Source organism: Vulpes vulpes, chromosome 13, assembly GCF_048418805.1.
Source record: "Vulpes vulpes isolate BD-2025 chromosome 13, VulVul3, whole genome shotgun sequence".
NCBI lineage: Eukaryota > Metazoa > Chordata > Mammalia > Carnivora > Canidae > Vulpes > Vulpes vulpes.
The window spans coordinates 57,348,970-57,364,423 of NC_132792.1; the positions used below are offsets into that span (position 1 = coordinate 57,348,970).

The following is a 15,454-nucleotide window of genomic DNA, read 5'->3' on the forward strand; positions in this document are numbered from 1 at the left end:
AAGAGAAGTATATACAGAAGACTCGTGTCTCCAACTGCTGTGTCAAAGATAGCTATACCTTCTTAATGTTTTAATCAACCTTATTGAGCTATAATTACATACAATAAGACACAACCATTTTATTACACAGTTTTGAAAAATATATGCAACCATGTGACTGCCACCACAATCAAGATGAGGGTGTTTCTATTAATGTTAAAAACTTCCCGGTCCCTCTCTGCAGCTTGTTTTCCCCACCCTCCCTTGGCTCCAAATAACCAGGATATCCTGTCATCAGTAAAGATCAGTTTTGCCTTTTCAGGAATTTCATAAGAATGGAACCATACAGTATGCAGTTTTGCATCTGACCTCTTTTACTTGCTATGTTTTTGAGATTTTTCCATCTTGTATGTATCTGTAGGGTTTTTAAAAATTTATTTGGTTTGTTTTGTTGTTTTTTATGAAGTACTAGTCCGCTATATGGATGTATACCACAAATTCTCACTTCACCTATTGATGAACATTTGAGTTGTTTTCAGTTTGGTGCTATTTTGAATAAAGCTGTTCATGAATATTCATTTATAAGATTTTATGCAGACATCTTTCTAATGCTCTTGGAAAAAATCCTGGGAGTAAATTTGCCGAGTCACTGGGTAAGTGCACATACAAATTTATAAGAAACTATCAGATTTTTTTCAATATGCTGTAACATACCACATTCCTGCTAGCAATGTATGAGGGTTCCACACATTGATATGATCAGTCTTACTCAAGTAAGAGTACAGTGGTATCTCATTTATATTTTAATATGTATTTCACTAATGACCCATATGATGAACTTCTTTTCATGTGCTTATCGGCCAATTACAGATCTTTGTGAAATATCCACATCTTTGTACGGTTTCTAATTGATATATTTTTTTTTCTTATTATGGAATTATAGGAGTCCTTTTTATATTCTGGGTATAAGTCCTTTGTGTTGCAAATATTATCTCCCTGCCAGGATGAACTTGACATACTCAACTTAATTTCATCTGCAATGAGGCTATTTCCCAATAAGGTCACAATTAAAACTGTAGAGGTTAGGACTTGCATATATCTTTTGGGGCCATTGTTGAACTTACTATATATTTATTGCTTTCCTCAAATTTGGGAAATTTGGGGTCATATTTTCTGTGAGTAAATATTTTGCCCCCTTCTTTTCTTCTGGGACTCCATTTACATGCATTTAAAAAAAAAATTGTCCACAGATTCCTGAGTCTTTATTCATAAAAAAACACATTTTTTTCTCTGCACTTTAAATTGTATTATTTCTATTGATCTGTAAGTTTACTGACTCGTATATACATAGTTTTGAATTTATATTTTCTGAAGCAGTTAATTAATCTGGCTGGATTCAAACTCCGAACTTCGTCTCTCATCTTAACTTTCTATTTTCTTGGCTTCTGGGAGAGTAGTCTCTCTTCTGGTTCTCCATGAACCTTTTTGTCAACTGCTAAAAAGAAGAATCCAATAAAATTTAGTGATTCCTGCTCCCTATCAGAAGTAATTTCAGTGGAAATTTTTGTAATGACATTAATGATAGAGGAGAAAGTTCAGGTAGTGATAGTAATATTATCCTAGAGTATAAATAAAAATAGCTTAAAAATAATATCATAGTGTTTGCTCCCAATTTGGATTTGCAGCCAAAGCTGCAACTTACTTCTTAGCTTTTGGAAATCAGGTAACATTTATTGATATTTTTGGTTCAAGTTTCTTGGTCCCTGTTGCTAGGATTTCCATGAATAGGCCTCTATTATATTTTTTTTTCTCTCTAAACCTCTAACTTAAGGAGGAGACCTTAACTTCTCTTTGTCATGGTGCTTTGGATATTATAATTTTCCAGGCTTTTATGCCAAAAACTTTTTTTCCTGCATCTTTTTTCCTTCCCATATCAGAAGTAGAAAGTACCACATTGCACAGTGACTTTATTTTTCTAATGAAAAGATCATTTAATCTCCACTGGTTCTCTTTTCTTGTGTTTGAAGATTCTTTTAATATAAAATTCTGATATGCGTAGAAAAACATGTTTATCTGATCTACTCTAATGGGCACTTGGCTGCTTTCAAATCTCCTTTATTCTGAAACACTAAAGGTTTTCTTTTATAAGTGACCTTTAAAAATAATTTTAAATTTAGAGAAAGGTTGAAAAATAGTACAGAGCTTAATGTTAACAATTATATAACCATAGTATAATTGTCAGTACCAGGAAATTAATGGTGATGTAATCTTATTCAAATTTTTCCAGTTTTCCTACTAATGTCCTCTTTCTGGTCCAGGGTACAGTCTAGGATCCTACAGTGTATTTAGTTGTGATGTCTCTTTAATCTCTTCTAATCAAGTCACAGTTCTTTCGTCTTTCATGATCTTAATGCTTTTAAATAATATGATTATTTATTTTGTAGAATATTCTTGAACTTGGGTCTTTCTAGTATTTTCTCGTGTTTGATTGTGGTTGTACATTTTTGGTAAGAATATCACAGAACTGGAGCACCTGGGTGACTCAGTCAGTTAAGCGACTGCCTTCAGCTCAGGTTATGATCCTAGGGTCCTGGAATTGAGCCCTGGGTGTCCTCCCTGCTCAGCAGAGAGTCTGCTTCTCCCACTTTCTCTGCTCCTCTCCATTGCTTGTGCACTTATGCACTCTCTCTCTCTCTCTCTCTTAAATAAAAAAAATCTTAAAAAGAATATCACAGAGTTGATGCTGTACCATCTCAGCCCCCTATATACTGCTCTGTTTATAATACAATTATCTTAAATATCTCCTTTACATACATTAAGAACCACATCAGACAGTGTTATAATTTTTGTTTCTAATGTCAAGCAGGATTCAGAAAATTCAGGAAAATAAGGAAAGTCAACAGTGTATTTACCAATTATTATATTCCATTCTTTGTTTTTTCTTTGTTTTTAATTTTCAGAAGTTTGATTATGTTGTGTCTTTTTGTTTATTCTGTTTGGAGTTTGCCCAGCTTCTTGAAGCTGTAGACTTATATCTTTTACCAGAATTTAATACATTTTAGCCATTATTTCTTCAAATTCTTTTTAGCCTCAATCACTGTTTCTCTTCCCTCTGGGATTCTGATGACAGAAATATTAGATCTTTTGTTATCCCAGAAATGTTTGTGACTCTGTTCATTTTTCTCAGCCTGTTTTCACTCTTTTGTCCAGATTGGGGAATTTTTATTTTTCTGTCTGTGAGTTTACTAAGTATTTTCTCTGTTCTCTCTACTTAGTTTTTAATTTTGGTTATTCTGTTTTTCAATTATAAAATTTCTGTTTGATTATTCCTATGCCGCCTTTTTCTTGATGAGACTTTTTTTTTCATTTATTTCAAGTGTGTATGTAATTGTTTTTTAAAGCATTTTTATAATGGCTACTTTAAAACACTTTCCAGATGAATCTAATAATATTTATGTCATCTTGGTGTGGCATCTCATGATTGTCTTTTCTCATTCAAGTAGAGATTATCCTGGTCCTTGGTTTAATGAATGATTTTCTATTGAATCCTGAACATTTCGGGTATAATAAATCTCCATGTCTTATTTAAGTCTTCTGTTTTAGTAAGTCTTCTCTGACATTGTGCCAGCTAGGGATCTAGGAGTGCCGCCTTATTACTTGTTATGGGTAGAAGTTCACTTTTTCCACTGAGTTCTGTTGACACCCTGGCAGGAGGAAGGGCACGTGTTATACCTCCAAAGTAGTGAAAGTCCTGACCCTCCACTGTGCCACTTCTGAGACCACTCCAGGGAGAAGGTATCATATGCCTCATTATCACCAGATAGATACAAAAGCCTAGGAATCTAGCAGGTTTAAAGTTATAACTCCCCATTCAGCCTCCTCTGTCACCACCCCAGTTGGGGATTGGGTCATCTCATTCATCTGTCAAGGATAGAAGTCTAGGCTCCCCAATTGGCCTTTCCTGATGGGAGTAAGGATGGGTCTGCTATTTTTTCCATGGTGTTTGGTTGGAATAGGGCAGTTATTGTCTAAGTCTTCTCACTATTTTTTTCCTTTTCTGGCCCTTTGGATAGAGATAGCAGCTTTTCCTGGGGCTTTACTATTATTATTATTTTCTATATCCATTGTCATTTCCAGGTTGCCAGCTTGTCTGGCACCCAGTCCAGGATATATAAGGCAAAGAGAAAACTGAGGAATTCACCATTCTGGGTCTTGAAATCCCTAGCTTGGATTCTTCCTCCTTCTCTCCTGCTTCCTGAATCCTCTTAATGTTTGTTTATACATAATATCCAAAGCTTTTACTTTTACTTAGTAGGAAGAATAGGGAAGAGTAAATCTATTTCATCTGGTCTAGGAGTAGAAGTCAATGGTCTTTGCATCATGAATGTAATTATATTTGAAAAATAAATATGTATCTAAAATCTGTAATTCTTGAGTAGAAAGAAACACTGTCCAATATGTTTATTAAAAAATACCGTTATAAATTAAACTGCTATATAATGAAAAGACTTGTAAGGTCTTGTCTTTAAGTTTGAAGTGGTATTTAATACAATACAATACAATTCTAATACATGAAAATTAGAGAGTTGGCGCTATTGGGAGAAGATTGTGTTAGTTTAACTTTGGTGGTGTACTGTCTAAATTAACTGTAATTTTCCTTTGACTTGGAAAGAGTTTTTCTTTTTAAAAAGGTATTTCACTTAAAGTTCTATAGATTTTAATGTGTCTTGTTATAAATATGTAATAAATATATAGTATGCACTCAAAACATGAGTGCACACTATAAAAAGAAGCTTCTTTTCTGGTAGCTATGAAATTGACTGTTAAAAATCACCTAGTGCTTTTTTTTTTTTCTGATGGAAATGTCAAACAAAAATAACTGTATATGTGTGTGTATGATTTACTTTCTAATTGATTGACTTCCTTCTCAGACTTCCACTGGCATGGGGCACCTGGGTGGCTCAGTGGTTGAGCATCTAACCTTTGGCTCAGGTCATGGGCTCAGGGTCCTGGAATTGAGTCCCGCATCAGGCTTCTGGTAAGGAGCCTGCTTCTCTCTCTATCTGTGTCTCTGCCTCTCTTTCCCTGTGTCTCTAATGAATATATAAATAAAATCTTAAAGAAAAAAAAAAAGACTTCCACTGGCATAGTGAGTAGAAACTGAAAAGCAAAGAAAAAAGATTTAGGATTTTTGTCATATATATGCTAATCCCTTAAAGTAAGAGTACAGTTATCTTCCTTGACTATTAATAACACATCTGTTGTTGATTTAGTAGGCAGTTTTAATCTGTGACTTACACTAGAAATAAATCTCTATATTTCTGCTAGATTTTGTATGCCAAATATAGGCATGTAATTCTCTCTCTCTCTTTTTTTAAGATTTTATTTACTTATTCATGAGAGACACACAGAGAGAGGCAGAGACATAGGCAGAGGGAGAAGCAGGCTCCTTGTGGGGAGCCTGATGTGGGACTTGATCCCAGACTCCGGGATCACACCCTGAGCCGAAGATGGACGCTCAACCATTGAGCCACACAGGCGTCCCAAGGCATGTAATTTTCATAGCTTATCCCAAGCACAGAATTTCTAAAAGAAAAGATAATTATAAGTTGAGTCTTAGTCTTTATAATTTAATTTCATTCATTCACTTATCCCTTTAGAGCCATTAATATGACAAGCATATTGTATACAAAATGAAACAGATTACTCCAACAGCTAAAACACAGGTACATCACTGAACATGTTAAATATATGTTTACATTTTAATTACAAAGGAATTGATTTTAGTTATGAAAAGGATTGAGAAGAACTATAGAGAAAGTCAGTGACAGACATCATCTAGTGTAATATTCTTAATAATTATATATCTTGTCATGTCTTTTATTATGAGATGTGTTACAATAGTAAGAAGAATATCTAATATTTTAATGTTAATCATAAGCCAGGCATTGTTCAGGCATTGTTCTAAGTGCTCTTCATGGTGAAACTCATTTTATTTATTATATACAAATTAATTCATTAGTTAAATGTAGAACTAACATAATGTAGCTTTTTACTGTTGACCACAGTTGACATAAGATGATTTACATGTCATCAAGTGATCTAAAAAAGCAGTTAATGTTTAATACAAACTTAAGCTATCAGAACAGTATCTATCAAATAATACTGTTTTCACATTTTGCCAAGAAAATGCTATTTTGTGCATTAATAAAGATATAGGTCTTCTGTAGAGCTAGTATGCAGACTGCAAAAGTCAAGCATGTTTTGACATGCTTATTCTAAGTTCCAGTGTTACAGCTGTCACTCTTGAGCTTCTTGCTCCCTGCTCCTGTCAATGCAGGGCTTCAGTGCAGTAGCTAGAATGGGATCTTTGCTTGTTCTGTGCAGTGGACGCCACAGTTGAACCTGAGATGCGCTAATGAAACGTGTTTTTTTGATACAGCGAATGTGTTAGGTATCACATGTGAATGTACAGGCCTCTATTTTTCCTTAGTGATCTACAGAGCAACTTTCTTTAAACATGGGTCTTTTTCAAACCCTCCTCATTTTTGTCCCACAGGGGGTGACTATTAAAAACATCTGACAGACAAGCAGTTAACCAGTTTCCTGCTGAGATTAGTAAAATATTTAGTAGTCCTGCAACATCAAGGAACTTCAGCCCTACAGGAAATGGTTTGATTCAACTTTTGGAGGTAGGAGGTAGGGAATTTACATTTCATTTGGATGCCCCCTCATGTTTTCAAATGGGCATGAAAAAATTTAGATACCTAGCTTTTAACATAAATTATTCTAAGGCTTAACGGTATTTTTCTTTATTTCTTAAATTATATGAATAGTTGAAGTGATTTGTGCCTTCCCTTCAGGAAAAAGAAATCTCTAGACTAGCAAAATCAGCGTCAGAATGCACAGTTACAGCATTTCATGTGGGTTTATGTGATTACAAGTCAAAACTAGGAAACTTATTTTAAAATAAAAATAATTATAAATTTGCAAATTTCAAAGAAAGCCACATGTTTAATTTATGTATATTGAAATTTTTGGCCCATCTTTTCTTACGGAATGATTTTTGCAAATCCATAAGAAAGAAACAAAATGTCAATTTACAGTAGTTGATAGTGTTAAAATCCAAAACAAGTGCTATAACATTATAACAATCAAGATCAATTGCTAACATTTCAGAGTACCAAAGATAGCAAAATGATATCAATAAATCTTAAACAACAATAAATCTTAAAGTACACATAGGAGATGACTTCTGTAATCTTCTAAAATTGTCTTTATTCATTTTTCATTAATGAAAATCAAGGTCCTGTGACATTGCATAAATCACGTTTTTAGGGCCACATAGTAGAAACACACTGCTCTAAGAGAAAAATGTTGCCCTGTCAGTTCTGAAGATTTGTGCATTACAAGATGTAGTGGGATTTTATTACCCTAGTAATATCAGGCTAGTGGTCCTTAGAATTCTGGCTTCCGCTAATGCTTTGAATCATATGAAGCATTTTTCTGAGTAGAAGGATCTACCCAGAATGTTTCTTGCATGTTATTTTTTTTACATTCACAATTTTATGAATTCTAATGTTATGTCCAAGAAAATATATAACTGAAGAGAGCCATAACAAACTTGTTTTTACAAGTGCTGATGGAGTAGTGTATAAAGTGTGACTCTTTCTGAAGGCCTCTTATCTGTAGATTATTAGTTTTTGTTTAATTTGGAATTGTATCCTCAATCAATAGTTTCTTGTATTTTTCACATATTTTTATGTTTTATTGGGCAGTCTCAGTGCAGTGAAAGTATAAACATGGAATCATTTTATATTTCCCCCTTCACCACTTTCCTCCATATGTTGTTAGAACTCTCTTTCATTTTTTTTTTTCATTTTTAAAAATTGAGTCTAGTTCACAGTAAAATGCCAAACTCTGATCCCTACCATTGCAAGCCAGTTTGGCTCAAGACGCTTGGAGGAGGGTGGGTATACATTGATTTATTTTTCTCTTCCTCTCACTCCAGTGCCTTTGAATATCTGTAGTTGGTGGAGTGGGAGCTTTTGAGACGTCTTCTTCCATACTCCATCTGTATCATTTCATGGCCTTAGACTTCTAGTGTTGGGAAGCCTTGAGGGAGGATGATGCCACCCTGACCCGGTTTTGTCCACTGCTGGTTTCCATATAAATGATATTCATGATTTTCATGAATGATTTTCATAAATCATATCATGAATGATATTCATAAAATGATTTTCTTCAGGCAGCATTTAGTTTCTCCCAGTTCCGTTTGTCCCTGAGGGGCAACTTTGGATTTTACTAGTGGTCCATGCCCTTCACCCTCTCTGTTGGTAAGTCTCTCTTTGTTTGGCTAGAGTATCTCTTTGGCTTCTGCTGAGATTCTCTTCATTCCCTCCAAGGGCTTTGCATATGTAGGGTGAGCATATCTCCCTTCATCCTTCTTTTTGTTTTGTTTTCAGGCACACTGTGTGCCTGTACGCTCCTTCAGCAAGCTCTCAGATATCTCCAAACTCAATGTATTTTCCTATGTTTCCAAATTGCTAGGGACATACATTGATTTTGATCAAGATTTCTTTTCAAAGGAAGCGTATAGGTTCTGCTGGGGGCCAATATAAGTGCTCCCACTCTGTATTAGCTGTTTCCTTAGGGCTACTCCACTCTTGAAGATGCTATATTTCTCAGAAGGGTGACAGTCAAGGTGATTCCCTTCCCTTCACCTCCCCCTTCCTAGTTCCTATGTGTATTATTTGTAGTTGGACCAGTTCTGCTGACTCTTACTAAGGGGTTGGGAATAAGGCCTAGCCCTGAATGTTGGCAGCTCTTTAGAGCTTATTTTGTTGTTGGCCATGGTCTCAATATTGACTCTGGGGCAGCAGAAAAAGTCCCATGGGGATTAGGTTCTTTGTAAGTGATAAAAAACCCAGTGACTTAAAAAATATACGTTTATTCTTTTCTCATGTAAAGGTCTGTAAGTTTGCAGTCCAGAGCTAGTGTGATAGTTCTGTTCTAAAGTCTTCAGGGACCCAGGTTCCTGCCTACTCACCACCCTATCATGTCTAGGTTTCAGCCTTTGTCCTATGGCCAAAGATGGTAATGTTCATCCACATTCCAAGCAGGGGGCTGACAAAATGAGTCAAGAGGAAGAGCAAAAGGCAGACACTTGAAATCTCTCTTTCAAGTTTCTAGGAAGCTGTTACAGAGTTCTTTCATTGCATTCTACTCAGCCACATGGTATAGATCTAAGGGAGCCTGGGAAATACGAACTTTATTCTGAGCTTTCAAGTAGTCAGCTAGGACTTACTGTGAAGAATACTGGAGGACAGTTGGCCATCTCTGTCACATTTGCTGGATGCTCTTGACATTTTATTTGCAGCTATGTGCAAACATTTATCTGTTCTAGATGAGTTATACATAGTCACCAATGTTGAATGTGTGCAGGACGCATAGTATTTCATAGGGTATTGCAGGCTTACAGTTAGGAGAAAGTTAAATCTTTTACTAAGAGTGTCTAAGCCATGGATACAAATGCAGTTTGAAGTTTATATTTTCTACTGAGATTGTCTGGTGGTATTTCTGTCCTTTGTAATTTTCATTTCCATTAGAAGAGAATAGAACTGCAATAAACTGGCCGACAAGTATATTCTCTGTCAATTTGGATATTTAGGGAAGTGTCATGTCTTTCATGCAGACTTTCAGTCAGTGTCAAAGGGCAATTACATTTTATTTTAAAAAGCATGTTTTATAATAGCACTATATAAGACATAATATTTTAACGATACCATAAATGGCTGTGAACTGTAGCTATTTTAGTGTCACCATTTATTGACTTTTGCATAAACTTATGTGATAAGTTTCATTTTCCCCATCATATTTAGCTGATGCATAGTAAACTACACTTCCACATTCTTGAACTCGTATATACTGACTGACCTTTCAGTTTGCTTAGGAGGTATAATACAGTGATTTAGAACTGTTGTCAAGTCTTTTCCCCCCAAAGTTAACTTGGAACAAATATTTTTATAATAAAATCTTTAAAGTACTTTGGAAACAAGCTTTGTATATTGCCTTGATTTAAACTCTAAACTACTTAAAGATTCCAGGAAGTTTCCCTACCTTCAGGGAAACTGACAGCAAATCCTAACCCTACCAGTTTAAAAAAGGTCAGTTATTAAACAATCAGACTAAGATCCATATTGTTGTCATTTTCAGTCAGATGTATATTATCCATGACAAAATATGCCATGATCTATAATAAAGGCATATTATGGGTATTTTTATGGAGCAGTCAGAATTAAGCCTCAGGGAACTAATACGTGTTTTAATTTTCTTCCTCACAAATTCAAGATTTTTGCCTAAGCTTTTATCCTAGACCTACAGACATTTAACAAATTGAGGAAGTTATAACTAATAAAACCAATTTTTTCCTATAATATAATTAGTAGGAATCCCATTCTATAGACATGTTTCATTAATTTATCACAAAAACAATGCTATTTTTGCTTTGTTAGCTTAGAATTTAAATAAACACTGCTTGAAAGAACTTTTGTGAAAGTAGATAAATGAGAGGATGGAAATTTTCCCACTGGGAAGATGGACTCACACTTTCCTCTACCCCCATTTACCCTACCTCTGATATGGAATGTCTTACATGTGGTTTTAATAATGGTCGGTTGTATTTAGCTAGAAGAAAATAATAATAGAGTAACTTTATTTTGGTCTGCATGTTAGAAATCATTTTAGTTTAATTCAATTTGATTGTAATGTCAAAATGTCAAGCAGAACATGATGTAGTGATATCTACATATATTCAACAGTGGTTTTATAGGGACTGTAATGTAGAAATAGAAGAATGTCACTACCAATTAAGTGGCAGTCACACACACATAGAGTCAAAGATGAGCGAAAATTTAGGTTGACAAAATTCCATTCGAATCAAGTGAACTTAGACTTATGCTTACCCTTGAATCTTTTATGCATTATTATGAAAAGCTGGACTGTAAAGACAGGTATAGCATTTAATTGTGAACTTTCCTACTGGCTATAATGGTGTAAAAAATTTTATAAAGCATTTCCTCAACTCTGTTAAAACTTCAAAAGTACTTAAAATGGAATTAATAGATTTTCCATAGATATTGGAAGGTCCTGATAAGGTTTTAAATATTTGAAATGTGTTCTGCATAAATTATTTGAATTCTTCTGGAAATCTAGAGCCTTTGGAAAGGACCTATTGCATCTGGCTCCCTCTTACAAGTGGTGTTCAGCAGATTGCATGTGTTCTGTTATAGGTTCACTACTGTGATAGACAAAGTGGCAAAGAGTGTGTGACCTGTCTGACATTAGCCCCTGTGCAGATGACTTTCCATGCAATTGGAAGCTCCATTGAAGCCAGCCATGACCAGGTATAATATGCCACTGCCATTTTGCTGCGTTATGGCCCAGCAGAGAAATCGGACCATCAAAATGGAAGCTATGTGCACACATACAGCTTTGCTTTCCCTAATACATTATCCACTAGCACCATTTGCTAGAATTTTGGAAAACCCAACATTTTTGTGTTAGTAAACTGGTATTTTAGGAGATTTAAATTACTTTAGATTTCTAGTTTGTAGTTCATTATAAGAATTCTCTTAAATGGAAGAAATAATTGCCCTCCAAGTTATTTTTATTTTTAATAATTACATATAAGAAGCAGGATTAGCCAAACAATGTAGATAACACTGGAGTCTCACTGTAATATACTCATTTAGTTCTGTTGAAGAGAGTTTAGTATTATAGGATATGTGTGAAATAACGTTCAGAACCATCAACTTACTCCTATAATTTGGGATATTTTTAAAATGGCTCTCCAGTGTTGTTTCGACTTTTAAAGCTTTATTTCTGAAATAAAGCTAAAAATGCTTGAAACATATTGTTTCTTAATAGCAAATTCCTTTGTTTAGATAGCAGCTTTGAAAATACATCCTGTTTATAATATAATACATATTTTCAATCAAAATAATCATCAGATTAGACTAAACCAATGATCTAGGTCAAGGGTTTCTAGTTTGGAGTCAAAATAAATACACATACACAGTTTACAGTTTAACTAACCAGCTATGCTTTCTAAATTAACTATTCACATGCAGAACAATGGTAATCCATTTGTATATCCATTTCTCAGGATATTTGAGGACTTCTGATAGTTTTGCCTCACTAATCTTTTTTTCGTTTTGAGGATTGCCCTTGCATGAAAAGAATAAAAGAACATAGTAGTGTAAATTCTCAAACACATGATTGTCTAGCTCAAAAAAGACATTCTTAAGGGCGTACCCCTTAGTTCATAATGTCTCTGACATTATAGTCTCCAGTCATCATTTGTTGATTGGTGGCAAGGAATCATGTGTTTAAGAAAAAACAACTAATTAGGCAGAAAATCTGAGTTTTAGGAACTAACCATAGCATGAGTTAGCTGCGGCCAACTGAATGGATCTACCCCTTTGAGACCCTGTTTTTGGGAATGTTAAATAAAGGAGTTGCTTAGGTGACTTACAAGATCCATTCCAGGGCTACCATTGTATGATTCTCTGACTGGTCTTTCTGCTCCTGGATGGATGAGCCCAACCAATAATAAACAGTTAACAGCATATTGACCTCAAAAGCAGTTTAGAGATGACCCCAGTGCTTCTCAGAGTTTGGTACTGGCATATGCTGTAGCTGCAAGAAAGCATGCAGCAGTAAGTACAGGGATGTAACCTAAATGAACTTACAGGATACATTTCCCTGTATACAAGTGTAACTTAGCTGTATGCTAGGCTCAAGAGAAATGATAAGAATGTTGGACATGGTTCCTGCTGTCATGGAGCTTGCAATCTAGCAACTTTACTACTTTGAATATTTGTGAAGAAGTCCAGCTACTGCCTTATCTCTCTATATCCATTCAGGGCAGGAACAAATGCAAGAGGAGCATGAGGTAACCATCCTACAAAAGCTTGTCCTCCTTAGGCTGAGCTAAGAAATGAAAGAGTGCTTCAGAAACCCACATCTAAGAAGAGCAACCCATTGTTAGCAGAGGTAGCATGTTGCTATGAAAGAGCACTGGGATGGGAATAGAGACTAAGATCAAACCTAGGTTTGCCGAGAAGTAGATTTGCCATGTGGGAGCTTGTCTCTTTACCTCTTGGAATGTGGCTTCTTTATGAGTAAAATGCTTAGGCAGTTCAAGCTTATGCCCAGTCCATGTGGCAAGATATACAAAGTTTTGGGCTAGTTAGTCCGTATGGTACTTTTACAAATTAGGGAGGAAAAAGGAGCTTCTTCCTCAAGGCATGTTTCTACTATCCAAATCCATAAGACCTACAGTATGACTAGAATACCCCCGCATCCATGAGGTGTTCAAAAACTTTTGGATTTATACAGTTGTATAAACACAACTGTATATGGAGGTGTTATACTACATCTATCTGGAATGTCAGTTTTACTCAATGGTAAGTAAATAAAGACATTTTTATATTAAAGCAAATATAGTTGTACTAGATATGATGAATTTACATGCATTTTAAGGTAAAAAAAGATGTTCAGGAAATGCATTGATCATGATCAGGTAGATGGATGGAAGATGGATAGATGAGTAAATGAAGGGAGCTGTGACTGGAATGGTCATCTTGTATACCAAACTCTACTTTGGTGGCTTCCAAGGCGCAAATGGAAGTAATGGCGTGATCAGTACTCATCCCTTGAATTATTTGGCTTCCTGAGGAAAGGAGACACAGTGAACTTCTACTCTACATCTTCTAGCTTTTCTTTTCTTTTCTTTTCTTTTTTTTTTAATTTTATTTATTTATTCATGATAGACACAGGGGGAGAGAGAGGCAGAGACACAGGCAGAGGGAGAAGCAGGCTCCATGCAGGGAGCCCGATGTGGGACTTGACCCCGGGACTCCAGGATCGCGCCCTGAGCCAAAGGCAGGCACTAAACCGCCGAGCCACCCAGGGATCCCTCTTCTAGCTTTTCTGCATTATGTTGCCATTACCCTTTCCTCATACTGAGGGTCTAAGCAAAAAATACTTCTTCAGCATACTGAAAATATAAACTTGATCTCGTAAGTTGGAAAGGATGGACCACTAAATGTTTTCTCACCTATTTGTCAGTAAATACTGGAAAACATTTTAAAGCAAGAAAAATTGGGACACATGGGTGGCTCAGTGGTTGAGCGTCTGCCTTTGGCTCAGGGCATGATCGCCGAGTTCTGGGATCGAGCCCCACACTGAGCTCCCTGCAGCGAGCCTACTTCTCCCTCTGCCTGTGTCTCTGCCTCTCTCCCTGTGTCTCTCATGAATAAAATAAACAAATAAAATATTTTAAAGAAATAAAGATTATAATCATTTACAAAATGTTTCTATTCTTAATTCATTTGAGCCAATGCAATTGAACAAAGTATTCTGAGAAAAAAAAATATATGTAAAATTTAGAGGCAGTCCTTCGTTATGAAACTCACATGGTTCTTATCTGTTAGAAAATAAAGGTGAGAAATGGAAGAGCTCTCTAGCCCTGAACATTTACAGCTTACTGTACATTTTTAGATTTAATTCTAGGAACTTAGTAAAATAAAGAGTAAATGTTTTATACAGTGTATTCACTCATATCTTAAGGAGTAAGAGGACAAGGACTATTTTAAATACCTATCAAAGGTCCATACAGATCTACAGAATGGTGGAGAGAGAGGCAGTGTCACCTGTATACTGATGATGTCTGAATGTATGGAACTTTTAATTCTCCCGCCCTTCCCGCCTGCCAAAAAAAAACTCTTCTTCCTCCCTCCTCCCCGTCTTTTCCTTTTAACCATCCAGGGAAATGACACTACCAAGCTCCTTGGAGCATCTTTGCCTCATCTCTCCTCCTCAAATGCCACATCCTGTTCTAGTATCCCTTCCTCTGAATTACGTCTGTTACCTGACCACTTTTCACCATCTCTGATGTAGCCATTGTAGTCGCTATCATGGTTGTTGTTTTTTTTTTTTTTTTTTTTTTTAAGATTTATTTTTAAGTAATCTCTATACCCAACATGGGGCTCAAACTTACAACCCTAGGATCAAGAGTCTTATGCTCTACTGACTGAGCCAGTCCTGTTTATCGCAGACAATTGCAGTTGTCTTTAGACTGGCTTCGTTTATTCTACTTCTGTTCCATTGTGGTATATCTTCCACATAGTAGCCAAAAATATTTTAAGTTAATCAGATCACATTATTCAGCTGCTCAGAAACTGCCAGTGGCTTCTCATCACACCTACTATAAATCCAAAAGTTTTTGTTATGACATGTAAGTCCCTATGTGATTTGGCTCTCTCCACCTCTCCAATTTCAATTCCTGCCGTCTCCTTTTCACTCAGTATCCCAGTCTTACTGGCTTTGTTACCAGTTATATCATGACAGATGAAAGAAACCAGACTCAAAAGGCTACATACTATAGATTCAATGCATAGGACATTGTGGG

General features: G+C 35.7%; 1 protein-coding gene across 42 annotated transcripts in view; it reads left to right on the forward strand.

Annotated features, from left to right (window-relative positions):
* The window catches only part of STAU2 (staufen double-stranded RNA binding protein 2), a 295,961-nt gene that overhangs the window by 188,751 nt on the left and 91,756 nt on the right, over nt 1-15,454 (forward strand). For 21 of the 42 annotated variants that reach the window (XM_072734483.1, XM_072734473.1, XM_072734482.1 and 18 more), the window contains one exon: nt 11,271-11,384. The exons of the other annotated variants lie outside the window; for them this stretch is intronic. In XM_072734483.1, coding sequence (XP_072590584.1) covers nt 11,271-11,384 — 114 coding nt within the window. The remainder of the gene's footprint in view (nt 1-11,270; nt 11,385-15,454) is intronic. 42 annotated transcript variants of the gene reach the window in all.